General features: G+C 33.0%; 2 protein-coding genes across 4 annotated transcripts in view; one reads left to right on the top strand and one right to left on the bottom strand.

Annotated features, from left to right (window-relative positions):
* LOC129217133 (stomatin-like protein 1) overlaps positions 1-10,642 on the bottom strand; it is a 50,799-nt gene extending 40,157 nt beyond the window's left edge. Inside the window, exons 1-3 of the mRNA XM_054851390.1 lie at positions 10,411-10,642; positions 4,270-4,382; positions 4,115-4,181 (exon numbers count right to left, since the gene is read on the bottom strand). Coding sequence (XP_054707365.1) covers positions 4,115-4,181; positions 4,270-4,382; positions 10,411-10,564 — 334 coding nt within the window. The 5' untranslated portion in view covers positions 10,565-10,642. The remainder of the gene's footprint in view (positions 1-4,114; positions 4,182-4,269; positions 4,383-10,410) is intronic.
* Positions 10,643-11,729: 1,087 nt separating this feature from the next.
* Positions 11,730-20,658, top strand: part of LOC129217134 (methyl-CpG-binding domain protein 4-like) — a 35,944-nt gene continuing 27,015 nt past the window's right edge. Inside the window, exons 1-4 of one of the 3 annotated variants that reach the window (XM_054851392.1) lie at positions 11,730-12,065; positions 12,411-12,583; positions 17,151-17,294; positions 19,632-19,783. In XM_054851392.1, coding sequence (XP_054707367.1) covers positions 12,474-12,583; positions 17,151-17,294; positions 19,632-19,783 — 406 coding nt within the window. In that variant the 5' untranslated portion in view covers positions 11,730-12,065; positions 12,411-12,473. The remainder of the gene's footprint in view (positions 12,066-12,410; positions 12,584-17,150; positions 17,295-19,631; positions 19,784-20,658) is intronic. The other 2 variants (XM_054851391.1, XM_054851393.1) reach the window with 2 other exon arrangements.

Genomic DNA, 20,658 nt, shown 5'->3' on the forward strand with positions numbered 1-20,658 from the left:
TCGCAAAAACACACAACAAAACCTCAAACAATTTCAAAAACCACTCTATGCACATATAATTTTTAACACTTGTTAACCGCTATATCCCCCCCCCCCAAAAGGTGTTATTGACAGCGAGTGAAAAGTGGTGTAAATCACAAAAAGCTGTGTTTCATATCTCAGTGAATATTGGTCGTACTGATGTCAAACTTTTTGTGTTGGAATTATTTTTCAATTGATATTATCTCTTTATAGTAAATAAAAGTAAGGTTTCTAAGAAATTCTGGAAGGAAATCTGTGGCAGACTTGCATCCAGGAGACCCCATAGCACCTACAGCCATGTCATTTTGTACAAAATTACTTCTAGCACCTGGGGTTTTATTTTTAAAAAATCAAATTAGTTTTTTTGTAATTAATTTTTTAAGCTCAAAAATCACATAATTGCCTATTAAAGGGGAGAAAAATTACTCGCACATATTAATATTATATATCGTTAGAAAGGGTAAAAACTTCTGCGTTGTACGTAATTTATTTCAATGCTGTATCGGCGGGAGTTATTTCTGTTTTTAGCTCGAACTCTTTTAGGCTTAAATTTAGGCACTACTTTCTTTATTAAATCTATCAGTAAAAAGCAAAGGAATAGTTCCACAGTTTACTTTTTGACACCACTGGAAAGAGCGGCTTTTTAAAATCGAGATCAAACTCGACCTGTGGTTGAAAAACTAAGATTCTGTCTCTAAAGGAAAAAAAGTTACAAACTGTTAAAAACCAAGTTTGAATAATCTCACATCCATTAAAATTATTGATGTTTTATTTGGTGTTGCCATAGTTACGTCTTTTCGATTTACCTGTTTCTTCTTTCTTATTCACAAACTTTAAGGGTTTTGATTTTAACGGAAAATCTTAGCCTCAACTCAATTCTCTTTCAAGCATCAAGCTAAAGAGCAAAATACTAGAGACCACGAATATGAAAGTGACTTTTCAAACGTACAAAACTAGTTTTCCAATGCTCAGGATTAGCCCTTATGGCTCTGCAAGTCAGTACTATTTATTTTGAAACCTGGGGTGCTCTTTATTCCAAAGGGAGCTCATAATGCGTTTTCAACCTGTTTCTTTCTAATCGACGGTTTAAATCTTTGCAAATCAAATAAGATTGAGAAGCAATCTTCAGGGGTTGCTGGGCATCAGTGAGCAGGGGGCAGAGCCAGGGACGGCATTTCAGCATTTCATTTAGGGGGTCGAATTTCTTAAATATGAACTACTGCATTACGGAACTGAACACACATTGGCTAACAGGAAGTGGTAATACAATGGGTTTAATATTGAAAAGTGTTTAGAAAAAAATTTAGTGTTTAGAAACAATTTAAATTTTTATTACAAATTGTTTTATTCATTTTGTAAAAAGTTATCATACAAAACTTCTTTATACCTATGTTTTTATACTTTTAAGTATAGTTTTAATGCATGATTTTAGGAATCCGAAAAGCAGAGAATCTTGTTCCTAATCTATCAGTGCCCAGTGTCGTGCTCTTTTGCAAGTACAGTTAGAAATAAGTCTTTTTTTTTTCTTTTTTTGGCCCTTTGCGCTTCAAAAATAATTCTCTAACCTCCTCAGACATTGAAAAAAAGAAATTTTTCTCGGCTAGCTGAGCTGATATAATTGTTAAAAAATAATTGAAGTAACAAAGTTATGTAGGAGAACACTTTTCAGATCTTGCTCTTCAAAACCATACACTTAAAATATGAGTGTAAAAGTCGATATAAAATATCAAGGCATTTTCTAGTGAAGACCATGCAGTCACACCACTTGCACAGACTTCTCATATTGGACATAACATCGTTACACTGGGCACACATGTATGAAATATTTTGAATATATGAGGAAATCTTGTCTTTAGTCAAAATTAAGCATAGTACCCCGTCAATTTTTCCCGTTTTTGAAAGGTCAGAAAATGCTTCATGAATATCTCTAATTCACCATCCAAATAACGGAAGACACTTGATCTTGTCCGGGAATGTGTCTAGTTTCATCAAACAATAGTTATACTGAGAACTAGCGATATTTTAAAAATGAACATTGATTTTCGATTTGCTCAAATTGAATTCATCCATTTTCTATCATTCTGTGCAAAAAAAGTTGGGGGTGCGACCGCCCCCTCTTGACACCCCTATTTGCCGCCCCTGGGCAGAGCCCCTTAATTTCCCTAAATATAAGTAAGGCGACATGGGGCCCGTATAAAAAGTTAAATTTTGTATTTTTTGACTTATTTTTATTTTTACTTCAAACTTTCAGTAACTCAACCCTGAACATATTTGCAACTATAAGTATACATCTAGGACTAACAGTTGCAAAAATAAAGGTCTTGCAGGTTGTGACAGTGCGATAAGAATCACACTGCCACACTTTTATTATCCGTATATTCCTGCCATCCCAGAATCTGTTTTTCAAGTTTTCATACAACGCTTGCCTTTGAAGAAGATAGTTTTTCACCCTTCTTTCTCCCGCGCCAAATAGGTTCATTGACCGCGCAAGACTACACCCCATTACACTCAGAGTGAATCCCTACTAAATCTGCCGTTAGAAATATGCGCCGCCGCCGGAGGAAATTACACCATTTCCCTTTGCATACAAAATATATAATTTAGCCCAATTTTAACTTTGGCTTTGATTTTTATCATGGATGGCAGATATTTAAAAGAAATAGAAACAAGGAGATCTGGAACTCTTTCTTGACGCGTACTAATCTCCAGCACGTTTGAATTGAGAGGGACACGTCAGGAATGTACTTTATGAGTGCGATGCTATGTTTGCCCTTCTGTAGCGGCTTGAGCAGGGTTTGCCTAAAAAGGAAGGTTATATAGGTAAACCCCAACGATCTCTGCAGTTTTTTTGAAAAAGTTCCGTTCGTAAAACAAGTGTTGAGGAGTTAATGACCCGGGGCTGGACTTGCTGTCCACGCCCGGGCATAAAAGGAAGATGATGCAGTCATGCTTTATATATATTATATATTATATGTAGTCTAGTATAGTTTTCGATGTTTCCTGTCCTGCCATTGTCTTATTTTCAATCTATTTAATACATTAAGAATTTAATTATGTTGGAAGAATGAAAGAGAATTATCGTCCAGTCCATGATGAGAAGTGAAATATGAAGAAATCAAGGAAGTCCTGAAAGAAATATTCCGTACCATTATAAAATCTATTCAATGCAAAATCAATGATGACTACCAACAAGAAGAACAATGAATTTCCATATCCGACGTTATTAGATGAACTGTGTTAAAATTCCGAATCAGCGATTCATATGGACTCCAACAAATATGACAACCTCTACAATAATAGTGCAATTTCGGATAAAATTCACCAGTGTAATAGCGGGCCCGCTCATCATTCGCTCATCATTTAACGTGAGTAATTTGAATTATAATATTAAGGTACCTTATAACATATAACTGCATATATTTCAAGTTATATCTTTACTTATATTGAATCTTGACAAATGAAAGATAAAAGATAAGAATGTTCTAAATCAGATATTTGATACATCTCAACTGTTTTCAATAATTTATATTTTCGTGCGGCTAGCAATATTATGTACTTCCACTATATGATCTAAATTTATAAAATATCATCATAACTAATTATACTGTATTATAAGTTTATATTCAAATTAAATATTTGTCTGTAATTTATGCTTCATGTGTTATTTTGTGCATGTAGTAATTCTTTGAAAATCAATCAATTTATTATTACAGCAAAAGGAGAAATAATCAAATCATATATTGCATTCAATATTGCATTTCAATATTGCACTTCAATATTGCATTTTAATATACCAAACAAATCAGTAATAACCATTTTCCTCAATCTTCTTCTAAAAACCACCATAACACAGGTTAAAACGGAACACCCTGTATAAATATATATGTGTGTGTGTGTGTACGTGAATTCGGCAAGTTTTATCATTAGAGTTGGCAATTTGAGAATTCTGCACCCCCTTCTCCCCATGTTAAGAGGTTTGACACGTTTCTGTCCACAACTAGTGCTTCAAATTCAAAAAACATTCACACACACATGAAAGGGGGATAATATAAGGATAATACTTTTCATGAAATAAGTGAATTAATAATATTACCAGGGCCTCGTATGGGTTGCAAATGGCCAAGTCTTATTAACACCAAACGTTCCAATGCATGAACTTTCTAAAAATAAAAATTTAAAGTTTAATAAGTAAATTATAACATTTAAAAAGAGCATTTTAGTCGTTATTCATATATGAGTATAACTTACTTTGACACAGATCCAAAGAGAAAGAGGAAAAAGTGAAATTATGAAGAAGTATAAGACAGCAGTTATTACACTCCTCAAGAGGGTGAGAATTTGGGACTCGCTGTGGATATCATCTGCATAAACTTCATCAATTTAATCAGAAATAATTTTTAATGACAAAAACTTCACAACAGAATAAAGAAAATGTTTGAAATACATCAAGAAAAAATTATTGTTTATACCACATCAACACACATCATATGTTCACATAAAATTGAAATTTTAGAAAAAGTTATTTTCGGATTGTTACATTTTTCTACATTAGGAGAGTCTAGGCACTTTGGTCCGCCTTTCTATATTTAATTTTTTATCTTTCATCAAAAAATTAAACTAGCTGGCTGATTTTACACCATTTGTTTCATTAAGGGGGGGAACCAGTTTAGAAGGCCGAAATTTTAGTGTTTTTCGTGATTTTTCTAAACAGGAAAGAAATTATCAGGATTTCTTTTAACTTGGAGGATATTTATTCATCTTTTGAAGTATACCTCATAATTTTTTGAAGTCATTTCCACAAGAGTTATTTAAGTTAGAAGAAGCTGCTGTCCATTGGCAGTCACAGCCAGAGCTTGTTGCTGGTGGGCATTACCGAGGTCACAATTTTTGCCTCTAATGATTACAATTTTTCATTCTCATAAACAAAATATTTCCCTAGAATATGAACCTAATGGTGATCAAAACAGTTGAAAATTGACCGTTTTTGAGGTGTTTTATTACGATATATATTTCTACCATTTTTTTCACACTCCTAGCAATAAAAATAATATTTTTATTAATAATATCATCAAAGAATTAGATTCATATAGAGTACAAATGAATAAAGAACATTCACATAAATAATATCAAAAGAATATCAAATCCTCTTTGAGCTAGAATGCACACCAGTCAAAAAAAAAGTTGTTTCGAGAAAAACGGGTTTGAAAAAAGTGCCGTGAATGTGTTTGACTCTCCACAGTCACTTTAAGTGCTCATCACATCAGAACTAATCGTAATTTTCACTCAAATTTTGGCAAAATATTCTTGAATAGTTTTGTTAACATTTTATGACATTAAAAAAAAAAAACATCCTAAATTACGTATGTACCATCGTTTTTCTTTTTTGCACCTTTTTTTTATTTTCTGCACTTTTTTTCACCCCATGGAGGCCAAGGTTAGCGCCCTCTTGCGGGACCCAGTCCACCCCTGTCATCGGGACATATCTTGTATACAAAAACTCTTGATCAAAAAATGAGCATGTCTAGACATATTTTGTAAAGAATAAAACCTTTTTGTTTCAAGCTCAGTGTTATTCAATTTGATTAGCTCCGAGTCACATAGTCTTTCAATGAAACTGACCAAGGAAATAGTGAATATGCTGAGTTTCAGTTATGTTACAATGAAGGAAAGGAAATCGAAACTTTAGTTTTAAATAATAATTAATTGTATGTGCCTTAAATTAATCTATTTTGCAACATCAAAAACTGTCTAGATATAAGAGTTGCCTAAATGAAAAGTGAAATTGCCATGGGCATTGAAACAAAAGTCCCAGCATTGGGGAAGCAGGTTGATTGCTGTAGAAAGATCAGGGCTGATTCCTGAGGAAGTGCTGCACCGCTTCCTTCACTTCATTGCTGAATGGAAACGTTTCCTCTGTAATGCTCTCTTAAGTGGTCTAAAGACAACGATGTAGAAGTCACAGGGTAACAAGTCTGGACTATATGGGGGTGCTCCAAAACTTCCAACGGAATTGGTTTAGGGTCTTTGTTGTTAGGTTTTGTGGCTGATAGTGTGAACTGTTAATTTCCTCAGGTTGAGTTTGTCACTGATTTCACGGGTCTTAATCCTTTATTTAGCTCGGGAAGGCAATGGAATCATTGGTGATCGAGATGATTGCTTTACCCTGTCTTGGCAGATCCGCTGTCGTTTGCGGCCCCCCACTGTACTACCGAGCGTTGTTCCAATCTGGATGCATCAATGGATAGCAGAACTTTGCACTTGTAGAATTTCCCCTACTGCAAACAGGTTTAACCGCTGAACGGCATCTGAGAAGCATAGCTTATGCCACCCTTTATATACTTGTGCAGTGGCGCTGTAATTGAATCATCCATTCTGTCCACTTTTTGGCAATCTTTATATCAAATTTTTATCAAAATTTTCATGATGTTACATTTAAAATTGGGTAATTGAAGTTACTTTACTATGCAGTGGTTAAATCTACTTTAAAATGAAGACAGTTAGGGATAAAAAAAATAAATTAAGATATGTTTCTGACTGGATGACAGAGAAAGGCCGTAAACTTCAATAAAATACCAAAATTTATTAATTTTCCAAAAAAAGAAAAAAAATTGCCCCATTTGAAAAAAGATAAAGAATTAAGCCAGTAAGCTGAAGATAAAAAAGGTTCTTAAGATTTGGATCAAAATTTTACTCCTAAGAACTTTGAAACTTAAAATATTAAATGCTTCTTCAAAACAAAAATTCGGAGAATCCCCAATTGATAAAAGAAAATCAGAAAATTCAGATCAAATAATATCAAAAGAGATCAGTTTTGCAGCCTTTGTGTAACAATTTGTTACCAATGCAATCCTTGAAATCCAAGGTAAGACAATTTTGTTATAGCCGAGGTGGATGAATTTTTACACGTGGGAAACAGGCGACTCGGTATGTCTATGGATTGATTTTCTGGATACGTTTTTATCTTTATTTTATTGTTACGTTGACAACTGGAATGGTTTTTTTATCAGGTTGAACAATGGATTTGGCTTTGTATACGTGGATTTCAAGGTAAGACAATTTTGTTATAGGCAGGTACTGTCCCGTGGATAGCTAATTATCGGAACTTGTTTTCCTTATTAGTCATTGCGAAACCCCCTGCTTTTAGTTTTAGGTTTGAGCTCTAGTTTATTGTTTTTAGTTTAGCAAGTGGTGCTTTTGCCCATTGTTACTCTATATTGCATGTACTGGAGCTTAAACATTCTCTTTTAGTTCATAGTTAAAATTTTGGTCTTTTGACCATAATTAATGAATCCTCCATGGCTGATGAGCTCTGGATTCATACTTTATCTTTTCCTACTTATTAGCTGTTTGCATTTTTCCTTTTTATCATCATTAATTATTTATAATTTGTTTAATAATTGTAATTTTGTTTGCTTAATTTTATATTTACTTGGCTTTTTAGTTTTGCTGCGTTGCGCATCTATGGGCTCTTGGTGTGGTCTTTTCAATATTTTTCACTTTTATTATATATATATAGGTAGTAATAAAAAACAAACAACAGATTTTATCAATCAAGAAGATAATTTGCCTTAACTGTTGGTAATTATGGAAACTAAAAAACCTGAAACTTCACCATTCTTGGATTTTGTCGTCTTTTATATTTTTCTTCAAAAAACGCTGAATTTTCCAGCTTTTTTTTCCCCAAGACAATTTTTGTGCTTTGTCCATATACTTATGCTGCAATATGCTACAAGTACCCCACATTTTCCCTAAAAACAGACAAAAAAAAAAACACATTTATTTAAAAAAACCCAGCTTCAGTTCGGTTTTATTTAAAAAAACCAAAAAAACCCTAGGTTCATGGGCTTTTTAAAAAAACCCCGGGTTTTTGTCAACCCTGGTCCTACAACATGTTTTATTTAAGATAAATAAAGAAATATAGGAGAGTTACAGGAGGAAGAGGAAGGGTGTCGCCGATCCTTATTCATTCCTTTCACACACCAAAAATAGCCTAAAACTGCCTTTTGGAACTTCAATTTCGAAAAATTTGCTGATGAAAGTCCTCGAATCAACGACCTCCGATTATGTACCTAACATAATCGGAAATCGTCTACAGTTGCATTTTTGAGACTCAACTTCAAAACTTTTCTTGAGAAGAGTCCCAAACCGCATTCCTCCCCCTAACATCATACTTCCGAAACACGCGTTTCATTACGCAGTTTTGAAGGTTATTGAAACTTGTGTTTTTAGAACAAACTTGAAAATTTCCTGGGAACGCCCTGAAACCCTTTTCTATCCCTTAAGGTTACAAAACGGAGAATGGAGTTTTTATACTTTAAATATCGAGAAATTTCCTACGCAGACCCCTCACTAAACGTCTCAAAATATAAACTAATATTAAGTATTAAAAATTTCAATATTAACAAATTTCTGAAGACAGTCTATGAATGGAAACACCTCTCCAGACATCCTCAAAGACAGCCTAAAATGCGTTTCGAGGACTTCGAATTTCAAAAATATTCTGGGGGAAAAATGTCTGATTTAACGTCATCACAGAGAATAAGCAATTGTATAATTGCTTATTTAATACTTTAATACTTCAAGGTTGAGAAATTTCCTAGGGAGGGTCTCAGTACCCTACCCCCTCAATATCATTAATGATTGTTGAAAAATTTCTTTAAAACCTTCAAATTCCTTACATCTTCACTAACCGAGCCCTCCTCATCCTAACAGCATCGACGATTGTCAAAATTGAGTTTTGAAATTCATATTTCCAAAATTTTTCTTGAGAGATTCCCCGAATCCTATAACGTAGTCAAAGATGGCGTACTATTTCGTATATATAAAAAATCCGCGGGTTAGTCTTAGAAGTCATAAAGGAGTTTTTAGGACTTCAATTTCCAAATTTTTCCGTGGAAGTCCCTCAAGCCTCACTCTCAACCAAAATTTTGTTTTTCAGAGTAGAATTTGCATTTCAGGACCTCAATTTTCGAAAGCCTCCAAGGAAAAGTCCCCCAAAAATATGTCTGGAAATTCAATTTTGAAAAATTTCCTTTGGAGAGTCCCTGAATCCATCTCTTCGAGAAATGAACTAAAGATTTCTTCAATCGATCTCTCCCCCCGCCGCCCTCATGTTCTTTTAACTTTCGACTGTCGGCTCTATCTTTTTTGGCTGTAGGCATGCTGGAATTCTGTACAAGCCTCCCGTGATGTTTTTCATAGTAGGAAACTTACACCTTAAGGAAGTTTCGACATCGATTATAGAAATGAATTCTGAGCTAAACTTAAGCATTGCTCGTAGAATCTTACGAACTCTTTCAAGAAGTATTGGCTTGCAGGTAAGGTGGCAAAGTAAAGGAGAACGAGAATTATTTGCAAACATCTCAAACATGCTTGTCAGACCTGGCTGTCCTATGAACTGAGTACATAACTAAGTATTAACTCTGTTATTGTTGAGCTGTTATTGTATTGAAAAAAGTTTCAGGAATCATTAATTTGTTTTAAAAAGGTATCTGAATCGCTCCCATTAATGGTTTTTTCAAAATAAAGTATTTTAAGTAAATTTTTTTTTTAAATACTTATTTTAATTACCGTGTTACATATGTGTTACTTTTTATACGCTTGATAAAACATGTAGAAATAAAAGTTTTCTATATGGGGCTGGGGGGGGGGGGAAGATCCTTACCATTTTATTAAATAAGGGCGCAATTTTTAACTTTCGCACGGAGTAATTCAAAAGCTAAATCCAACCCTGATGCCTCACCCACAAAAATATGAAGATTGATTGAAAATTTGATTTTCTCATACCAATAGCTCAAAAACATAGAGTAATTTTACTTTCAAATTTTCACCCAAATTTATCAAAACTGTACGACAAATTAAAAAACTCTAAATTTCAGAAAAATAATATTAAATAAAATCCCCCCCCCCCCCCCCACCCCACACACACAATCACACAGAACTCCAAACAAGAAATAACTCTTGCAATCAGTTACTTGATACTATACAACTCAAATAGAATTAATTTCATGCCTTGGATAAATGTCTTTCTCAACTTAAAACATGGCTGTATTATGTGATGATTGTGTGTTAGATCCAACAATGCTATATTCCAATGAAATATTTCAGCATAAACCCATTGTAATCCCGCCTTGAAACTTTTACAGCCATTTCAGTAATGTATATACATTTTTCAAAAAAATTTGAAGGAAATTGAGGCGGTGCTTTTTGAGAAAATTGAATTGAGAAATTTGAGAGGGTGAGGTAAAATCAGTGCGTTGATTTGACAAGGAATGACCCAGGTCTGAGCGCTTATCTTATATCTAGGAAGGAAAAATAATAGTACTAAACACAGTTGAAGCTGAAAAAAATTACTATAACAAAACGTAGTTTAGAAATTTCAATTTTTACCTTTTTCAACGTCAGAAGTCACATAAACTGAACGATAAGAAAACGCAGATGCATACAACCTTTTATTGAATTTATTCTTATTTTCAATACTTGAACTATATTCAAAAGCAGAGTGAAAATCAAAAGCCGAATTAAGTTTTAGTTCAGACTCCATTTTCAAAACAAACTATTAGACACTTTTTGCAAAAACAAACACTTTGTCGCCATAGCCCATTATTTGTTTATGTTTCACCGATGCGGTTTCACTCTTGAGTGTGGCTATTGAGCAGGCAGGTAGCTCAATCCACTCGATAGAAAACATGCGCTCAGCATATTAGCGCTATGGAATAGAAACCACGCCTTTCATGAACAAGCTGCATGACGTTTTGGATTCTCACTTCTGCCCCTTCTGCCATACACCATTCAGAATTGAGCTCCAGATCATAGACTAATAATAAGAGTAGACCGAGCTATGGCAACCCTTTTGCTGCTCATAAACCAAACCATGTGACTGGTGGATATCCTAGCAACAGCTGGCGTTAATCGTAGCAGACGATCAACGCCAGCGCGAAATAAAATAAATAGAATTGATGGATCACGGAAGAATGATCTTTTATGGAGTCCGATTTGTAAATTTGTTATTCTAAGTTGTAAATATTTTGTTAATATAGTGAGTTTTTCGTTTAGATAGTATTGTGCATTTTCTTTAGTCAATTTCAATAACTCTCTAAGCAATAAAAGATGCAAGCGACCAAGAAGAATCAGCAAACGGTAAGATTTTTACCTACAGTTTCAATTTAAGATACCGATTAGTACATTTTTGCGTTAACGCAAAACGTTTACGCCATTTCGTTCACGCCAACGCTGACAGCTCCAAATGAAATAAAAGTTACCGAAAACTGATCAAAAACTATTACTAATGTCAAAATAATGCATAACTAAAAGAAAAACAGTTCAATCTCTGCACCTGGAAGTTTTTTTTTAATGAAAACACATTGTCCTTAATTACATGTCGAGTGCCAAACTATAGATAATGCTGCCATCTAGCAACCATGCTGCCAAAGTCTTTGCCAAGCCCTTCCACTAGTCACATGGTACATCTATGAACCAATTTTCTTTATCAGTAAGAATGAGAAAGCTCGGTCTACTCTTATTATTAGTCTATGCTCCAGATTTGCCGGAAATACGTCAGTAGAAATTAAATGTCACCAGAAGGATGCTCACTGCTCTACTGCTTGGGATGTAACAATATCCTCACCTCACTTAATTCGTTACTAGGCCGGTTTAATAGATATTAATACTATTGACCCTTTTTGTGCTTTAACGGCGCAATAGACACTTCTTTTTCAAAACAAATTCTCTCGTGCTCTTCTGTATTTTCGGATTTAACATTTTGTAAACTGCTATTGTACTAATCAAGAAAAAACTTTTAAATTACGTAAAGAAATTTCAAGCAGTCTTTTTTTTATTATTGATATTGCTGTAAGGCAGGTTTCACCCAAGAATTAATTAGTTGTGAAACATTTCGAAAAACTTTGATCATGTTAAGTGCAATAACATTTGATTGGAACCAAGAGAAGTGCTGCTTAAGCAAATTTTCTTATTGAAGTAGTTGTGAGGTTTATTCCGAGTTTCACCGACGTTTCAAATTTCCTCTCTCCTTCAATGTATCAAAGGTATGATTAAAACTGAAAAACTTTTCTTCCTTGCAAGAAAAGTTGGTTTAAAGAAATTTCTACTGCATTAAAACATTTTGCCTTCCTCCCAAAACAACAACAAAGATGTAATTTGTTGGCTTGGTTCCTTTACCAGTATTTCTGAACAGAAAGATGTCTACCTATTTTTTCCTCCTCTTCCTTTGTCACTCAGACATGTGCATGTTATTATTGAAAACGGATTCATTAGACTCAATTTTTCGTGTAACTGTTTTGACGAAGAACGAACAAGATTAAACTAATGCAAATTAATGTTAAAAATATTTCTTAAAAAAATAATTGAACTCAACTCATAACAGTATTTAGTCTTTTACTTTACAGGAAGCTACATTATTTTTCTCTCTGAAGGTAAGTTTTGTAAGAAGCAAAATGGTAAATATGGAACTTGCAAGTCAAGTTGCTCCTGATGGATGGAGACGAGAAATTAAAATACGAAAATGTGGAAAAACAGCTGGTAAACAAGATGTTTACTTTTATGGGTAATTATAATTCTCCTCTTAACACTTGTTTGAATTGCAAATTCAAATTTTATTTTTTAGAAATGAATATGAAAGTAGTTAATCAATTGTAATTTGAAAAAAATGTTTTGCATATTAGCGTAGATAGAAGATTTTTGAGACTAAACATTGCCATTTTCTTTCATCATATGACTTGGGAGATTGATCATGTTAATTTCCTAAAATCTGCATCTTTCAGTAAGTTACTGCCGTATAGCCAGGGCTAAGGCAGAAATACATGAAAGACACCGCCAGCTTAGTAATTCCAGCCGAGGACGGCAGTTTCGTGCTTATTAGCACTCATCAGCGCGGTATAGGAAGTGATTGAGCTGGCGGTGTATTTCATCTAACAGTTGAATCCCGACTTACGTGAGGTATGCATTTCAAGACCCCTCACATAAGTCGAAATTTCGCATTGTGGAAAAGGGTATGTGTAATTTTTTTATATACATATCTAATTATTTTAGTCATTTGTTAACACCACCTGAAACTTTTTAAAACCATTACTTAATTATACATTATCGTTTCTTTCACAAAGAACTGAATTTTTATTTGTATTTTTAAGAAAGCTGTTTTAATCAACTTAAAGTACTGTTACAATGCACACAGCGCCGTGTCCAAGGGGAGGGTTTTAGGGGTTAAACCCCTCCCTTGGGGAAAGAATAAGCAAAATGAAGAAAATGTTTATTTGACTTAAATTTACTTTAATGAGAAAGTTTGCATTCAGCGTTTTTATTTTATTTTAATTTTCTCTCTGAAGTTTTTTGCGATTTATAACTGCTAAAGCCTTACAAACTGATGTAATATTTCGGAAAAAGTATGGCGGACGAACCGCTGAATGATCTACCAATGCAAAGAAAGAATATTGCTTATTGTAAGGAGCTTATGGTGAATTTGGCATATGGGCAGTTCTCAAAAGGTGGGAACAAAAAAGTTAACTTTGAGCAATTTCAAAAATTTTCGAATTTGATATCAATTTTGCTTTTATTCTATAGTATGCATACCTAGAACACAATATATGAACATGAAAAGACAGCAGGTATTTGTAAAAATTGTTAATTAGCAAATTAAATCAGCAATCTGTAGGTAACAGATTTTGGACATTGTTGTCCTGTAGGTAACGGATTTTGGACATCATCATAATGTAAGTTTCACCATTTTTGACAACTGATAATCTGATTTTTAACTTTTCCAATGGAAATTTTATTTACTACCTTTTGAATTTTGCAATTTAATGATAAAGAGGATATTAATGAAGTACTTAAATGGCTATACATACTGCTCTTTACATATAATAAAGTTTTGGAATGATTTTGAAGAAGTTGATGAAAGGTAGAAAAAAGCTTCTTGGAAATAATTATACAAACTTGTAGTTTGATTTATTGGGACAAATAAGGAATAAAAATAGAAACAAATAAATACGACATATATATTTTTAAAGGAAAAATAAACAAAATATGCTTTAAGAAAGAATGTAAAAAGTGACATCAGTTTTAATAATGAATATATTTTCTAATGTCATAAGAATTAAAACGATGTCTAAAAAAAATTATTGAAAAAAGAAATTCGTATTTCTATTTGGAGATAGTTAAATTATGTTTCCAAAAGAAAGAAGAGAAAAAAAAATTCTAAAATAATAAAAGCGGCGGGGAAAAAAAATTTGCTAGTGCAGGTGATAAAGTCGCCAAAACTGGTGCAGCTGACGATTAACTACATTTGTCAAACTGGAATCCCCCTCTGGTAACCTTTAGCTTATCGTATACTGTGTTGTCGCCAACAGAGGTTTGCTTGGCGATTTTCGCGCAAAATGGCTTTCGTTCGATCATAAACAGCCATGTTTCTACTGTAATTTATGTATTGTTCAATGTGTAACGTATTAATTATGCAAAATACCTATGGATTAAAGAAGATAACATCATAATAGTCTTTTTTATTGATGTTAGAATACAGTGGATTATAAAAAAATTATAAATAAACGGACAGAATTATCGGCGTCAAGATCGTAACGCCATTTGGACATCTCACATGTATGTTTAAGAAAAATCATTTTTCTTCTAAGATACTGCATAAAAGCTTATGAAAACACTTTTAAACAATTAAAAATTGATTCTGAGGATCGATAAATACCTTTAAAACGAAAACATCCTATACTTAGTTCTCAAATAATAGCATTTTAAAGATCGCAACTTTTGGACATACATCAAATTTCAAAGTTACGTTTTTTTTAAATCGTTTACAAAGTAAATAATCTATCTTTACTTTTGTTATCTGTGTAAAATATTAACAAAAAGTTATTCAGTGTAAGATTCATACCTTTAATTTTTTTTTGAAACGTATGGAAATAATTAAAAAAAAAATTTTTTAATGGTACATTTGCTCAGTTAACGTTTTGGTATGTCCAAAATTGTGCCTTTTAGCAAAGAAAATATTTTTTAAGGGCATTTGAAGAGCATTTTTTCTATAATTTATGTCAATTCTTGTCTCTATACAGTATTATAGTTTAACTCAAAAATTTTTGAGTTAATTAAAATGAAAGTTATTTGGTGTTGAAGCTTCAAAGTTGAGGTCTGTGTTTGTTCCCACCTTTTGAGAACTGCCCATATGTTACATCTATGAAGATGCATTAGTGATTGTGCTTGGCTATGTAATTTGCATCTGCAAAGAGCTCTTTCTTGTTTAGTTTATTAAGCATTATTTCAGAACATAACAACCTGATATATATTCTACATTATAAAAGAATTTATGAAGAGTTTTTAATACTCATTGCAATATACTACATAGTAAAAAAATGTAATTAAAAAGAAGCAAGCAAAGTTTGATTAAAACGAATCTGTGAAAAGAAGGAACACTTTGGTAACTTGTACAGCTAGAGGGTATTTCTTCAAGAATACAGAAGTCCTTACATGTGAATAAACGTCATACTGGGATCGGCAATTTGTCGTAAAACTAAAAGCTGTAAGGGGGTTGAATTCTCCCCCCCCCTACTGGTAAGATTAAAACCCTTCCCTTTATGAAAATCTGGACACGGGCCTGAATGCACAAGATTGGTTATCAACGAGAAAGAGAGACATATTATAAACCAGTATGGCATGTACAGTAAGGTTTAGTAGTAAAATGATGTACTATAATAATACTGTACATTAGATCCAGTAATGATTTTTTTACTTTAAAAAATGGAGATGTTGATTATTTATGTTGTGTGATCAAATCGTTATTCTAATATATTTTTAAATACAATTGCTTCGCTAGTTCTTTTATAGTGTTTCCACCTATGGAAACACCTCTCTTCCTGGTTTCTTTAATTCTCAATACAAAAGCAGTTTCATTTTCATAATTATTGCATTTTGCTTAGACACTACTCGTTAAACTTTTATCTGTAAATTTTATGGAAGATTCACTTACACCTAATTGTCTTGCTAACGTCCACACTATTTTTAGTTGTTTAAGCACATTGAGAATGTTTACCTTTTCTTTATTATCAACAACTTTCTCTTTTTCTTTCTATCTTCACAAACTTTAGATGAAACAGCGCTCTTAGGTATGTTATATTTTTATCCACTTTCGCATTTAGAATTAAAAAAATATGATAAATGCAGTGTAGTTATCCTTTGTTGTGTACACAAACAAAGCTATGTTCAGATTAGTGTGGTGTGGGAACTTCCGTTGTCAATGATGCTAAAAGAATTAAGGTCCACTCACGAAAAAAATATTCTTTAGCCAATAATACAGACGATACTTTCACACGACGATTACCTTCTGAAAATATTCATGTTGCATGAAAGGTCGGACAAAAACTGTTTACTGGTGAAAAAATCGCGTTGTAGACATTTCGTGTAAGTCGAATCTCCTTGTAGCGGGAGTCGACTGTATTTCTGCCTTAGCCCTGGTTATAGGGCAGTAACTTACTGAAATTATCATGCTTTGCCTTCAATCTTCGAGTTGAACCGAACCATTGCTTAGGTCACTCATCTGGTCAGTGCTAATTTTATATTATAATCGTGATACATATGATATATATCGACTGATATATATTGGCAAACCCTGGATGGTAGCATTAAAAGTTTGACTTTTTAGCTCGGTAGAAGCTATTGCAGTTCAACAGATGAAAGAAGGCTAAAAAATATCATGCAGTAAAATACTTCATGTGCAAAATAATTAACATATTAAAAAATTAAAGGTGGTACAAGAAATTGTCTAACTTTGCTCTCTTGCAGAAATTAGTACATTCAATACATTAAAGACAACAAAAAGTTTTATTGTTGATAGATAATACAAAAAGGGAAAATGTTAGCCAAGCTCTTTAGAATCCCGAAATATTATTTGAAGCTGATGATGTCATTAAGTAAGGGCTTGAGTATATTTGCTTTTGTTTTCATTCTGTTAAAAAGCAATGCTATAGCTGTAATGTGTGAAAGTAATTCTTAAATGAATCTATTATTTCAGAAAGGGCGTCAACCCTACAGAAATCCATTGGACTTATGTCCTTTCTAAAATAATCGATTCAAATGTGTTGTTGAAATTTCAAAATTCAAATGAAAATTTCTATTAGGCCCCAAGATGAAGTTTTTCGCTCAAAAAGAAGCCTACAGAAGTATTTAGAAGAAACTAAGTCACAGTATCAGATTACTGATTTTAACTTCAAAACCTCATCTGAACCATTGGTGTTATGCAATAACAGTGGACCCTGTCATAGGTATTAAAAGACTTTTGAATATTATAATGTTAAGTGTGTTATCAGAATATAGTAGGCCAAAAAAATTGCATCACTTTCAAAAAGTCAGGTTTAAAAAAATATCTTGAAAAATAAGAGAGACGAATTGTTCTGTAACTTTTATCACGTAAAAGGTAATATGCTTCAGCTGACATAAAGAACATTATATTAACTGCACCAGTGGTCCGAAAAACTTACAGGGTTGCCACGCACCGGGAAAACCTGGAATTGTCAGGGAAAATGAAAATGGCCGAAAATCAGGGAAATGTCAGGGAAAATGAAAAATTGCATATTTCCGATCGTTCTTAGCGCGGCCTGCGGTCTATGACGTCCAAAAAAACCTTTCTGCCTTGTTTTTTTCGCCGCCATTCCCTTCCCATTCGTCGTTTTGTCATTCCCCTCTTTCTTCTTCCCCCTGCAGTTCTTTTTATCAACAACTCTGCCATTGGCATGTGGCCATAGCAGTCGGCGTGCACCATAGCAGTCAGCGTGCACCATAGCAGTCAGCGGCGGACATGAGCAGAAGGTACTTCTTTTCTTCCTCGTTTGAGCGGGCTCTGTTCGCTCTGTTTAAGTGCTGCTTGTTTATGTCAGCAGTTCTGAAGTTGTTATGATGCACAGCACGTTGTTTTGTCTGGGAGTGCCCGACTGAAGTTTTTAATGAGCTGCAATCATCTTTTCATATTTTATATTATTTCTTTAAATTAATTAATGAAATCGTATTATTCTAAACAATTTTGTTCTGTAAATTTAGTTCATGAGACAATTTTAAACTTAGAAAGTTTCTTTTTTACAGAAGTATCGCTAATCTTTTAGTATTTTGGTAGTGATCTTTTAAGACTTCCAATGCGCTTCTTTCTTTCTAAATAAAAGTAATCCGATTAAAAAAAAATCTGCACATCAGAGAAGTTTCTGATCAATGCTCAAACTTTAACTTTATGACAGGGTGCCCACAGGAGTGATTATGGCGCAAGGTGCGCCATCAAAATTTTTTTTTTTGGGGGGGGGGGATTTTTTAATTATTTATTTTACTTTATTTTTATTCAAATTATTTACTCATATTATTTTACTTTATTATTTTCATCTGTGTGTGTGTATTTTATTGGGGAGCGAGCACACTTTTTTTTCAAAACAATAATTAAAAATAAATAGGTAAAAAAAATAAAAAAAGAGGCTTAAAAATAAAAAAAGCGCTAAGGCGTTCAGAAATATTGGGGGGGGGGGGTTGTGCTATTGGAACTTGGGGGGGAGCACCCCTGTTTTATGAGCAACAAACAGGAGAAATATGTGAAGCTAAAAGGTGCATGATTTTTTTACAGGCCAAAGTCTAAAAGTGCTTTGAGTTCAATGGATTGGAGGTGTAGAAAGCAATAATTGAAAAAGTTTAGGTTTCATAAGTTTTAGTTCAGATAATTTTAGCAATTAACTTTATTTTTGTGATACAGATGTCACAATTGCTAATTCTGCAGTTCTTTCACTTGATGTAAGGCAGTGGCTCCTCGCTATTGAAAATTAGATATGCTACATTTACATTAATTGTTTATTACAGTGATTTGCTTCACTTGTGCTAGTACATTAGAGTAGTTCAAAAATACACTTAAAAAAAAATGTTTCTCCTAGAAAACAGGACACCACTCAATGTTTTTAGACTTGTGGATAGTAAAATACTGGAGGAATTTTAACTTCCTATTCCAACTGAAAGAGGATGCTCGACCCCCTCCCTCAAACTTCATAAGTATGAGGAGGGGGTTAAAAAAATTCATTGAACTGAAAAAACAATGTTACATACTATAATCTACACGAGTTATATGCATATTCATTGCAATAAAATAATTACTTACATAAAAAAAAACAGCTGGGGAAATAAAATGTTTCTAAATTTGACTTTTTCTATGCTAGAGCTAATTTTAAATGGAGGGGTCATTGAACACCCTCTTAAAATTTGAGCAAGAAGCTAAAACTTTTACAGCACAATACTATTAGTAAGTCTAAAAAAAAAATAAGGGGTGTCTTGGACTCGAGCCGAGAGAGAAAAAAAATTGAACCACCCTTAGTACATATTTTTGATTATTTCAGCTTGAGTAAATTAAATTTAGTAGCCATTGTTTGTAAAGTTTGAAAATGAGGTAAGTTTTGTCAAAATTTGAGATGTATATATTAATGTTGCAAAATGAAGGTGGAGATTGATAACCTGGAATTTTTCTCAAAACCACCTGGAAAACCTGGAAATGTCAGAGAATTTCATTCTTGAACTTCCGTGGCAACCCTGACTTATTAAAAATTTTTTCTGTTTCTTACTTAAAATTCTTTCTTCAATAGGACAACTGTTGATCATTTGGAATCTGATAATGGTACAAAATTTACTATGCAGGAAAAAATACATGATCCCAACAGCTATGCTGTGAAAGGAAATATTGAATTACTTGAAGATAGTTTCAACAGTAGCATAAGTAAAGAAAGATTTGAAACAGGTAAAAACAGGTTATGTTGTAGTTGAATAGAATTATTTGGTAGAAACAATTGGTGAATATTTGAACTCTAGGGTAACCTGGGGAGCCTTGACCACCTTTTCAGATAAACATTTTTGTAAATTTTATTTTGAAAATTTAAATATTTGATAGCACATATTGAAGGACATTCTATTGGCAACAGGAATATATTTGCGATAATGTAAATAATACATTTTTTCTTTTATAAAATTAATTTTTTTAAATTTAGGTTAGAGGGTCAAGCCTCCCTTATTAAGGGAGGCTTGACCCATGGTATGGGAGGCCTTGACCCGGGCAATGATATATAATTGTAAAATGAGAAATAGAAAATATTCTTTTATTAATTATATAAATATTAAGTATACATGTTTTAGCATGATAATTGAATGTTCAGAAATTATTTTTAAGATCATGTATATATTAATATTTAGAATATGACATTTATAATATTTTACCAATTATGTTTAAAAAATAATAAAAAATACTGTCCATAGAATCAAGTAAACAGACTTACCTCCTATTTATTTTAAATATATTTTATTTAATTTGTGCATACATCAAAATGTACAAGATGGGACATTATCTTAATGGTATAAATTAGGAAAACTCAAAATTAAATTGAACTTTCATGACTACTCTTTCAGTATAACCAGAAGATATAGGACATGGCAGTTTAGTCATATCTGTAAAATATACAACAGATGAATCATTGTTTTCAGGATAAATAAAACTAAATGATTGTTCACATCGTCGTAAGAAGCTAACTTCATACTCATCATTTAGTACCAATACTCGTGTAACCCGCCCAACAAAATAACACAAATCTCTTTTTGTTGTACATTTTACAACAGCAAAGT

The sequence above is a fragment of the Uloborus diversus genome, chromosome 2, assembly GCF_026930045.1.
Source record: "Uloborus diversus isolate 005 chromosome 2, Udiv.v.3.1, whole genome shotgun sequence".
Classification (NCBI taxonomy): Eukaryota; Metazoa; Arthropoda; class Arachnida; order Araneae; family Uloboridae; genus Uloborus; species Uloborus diversus.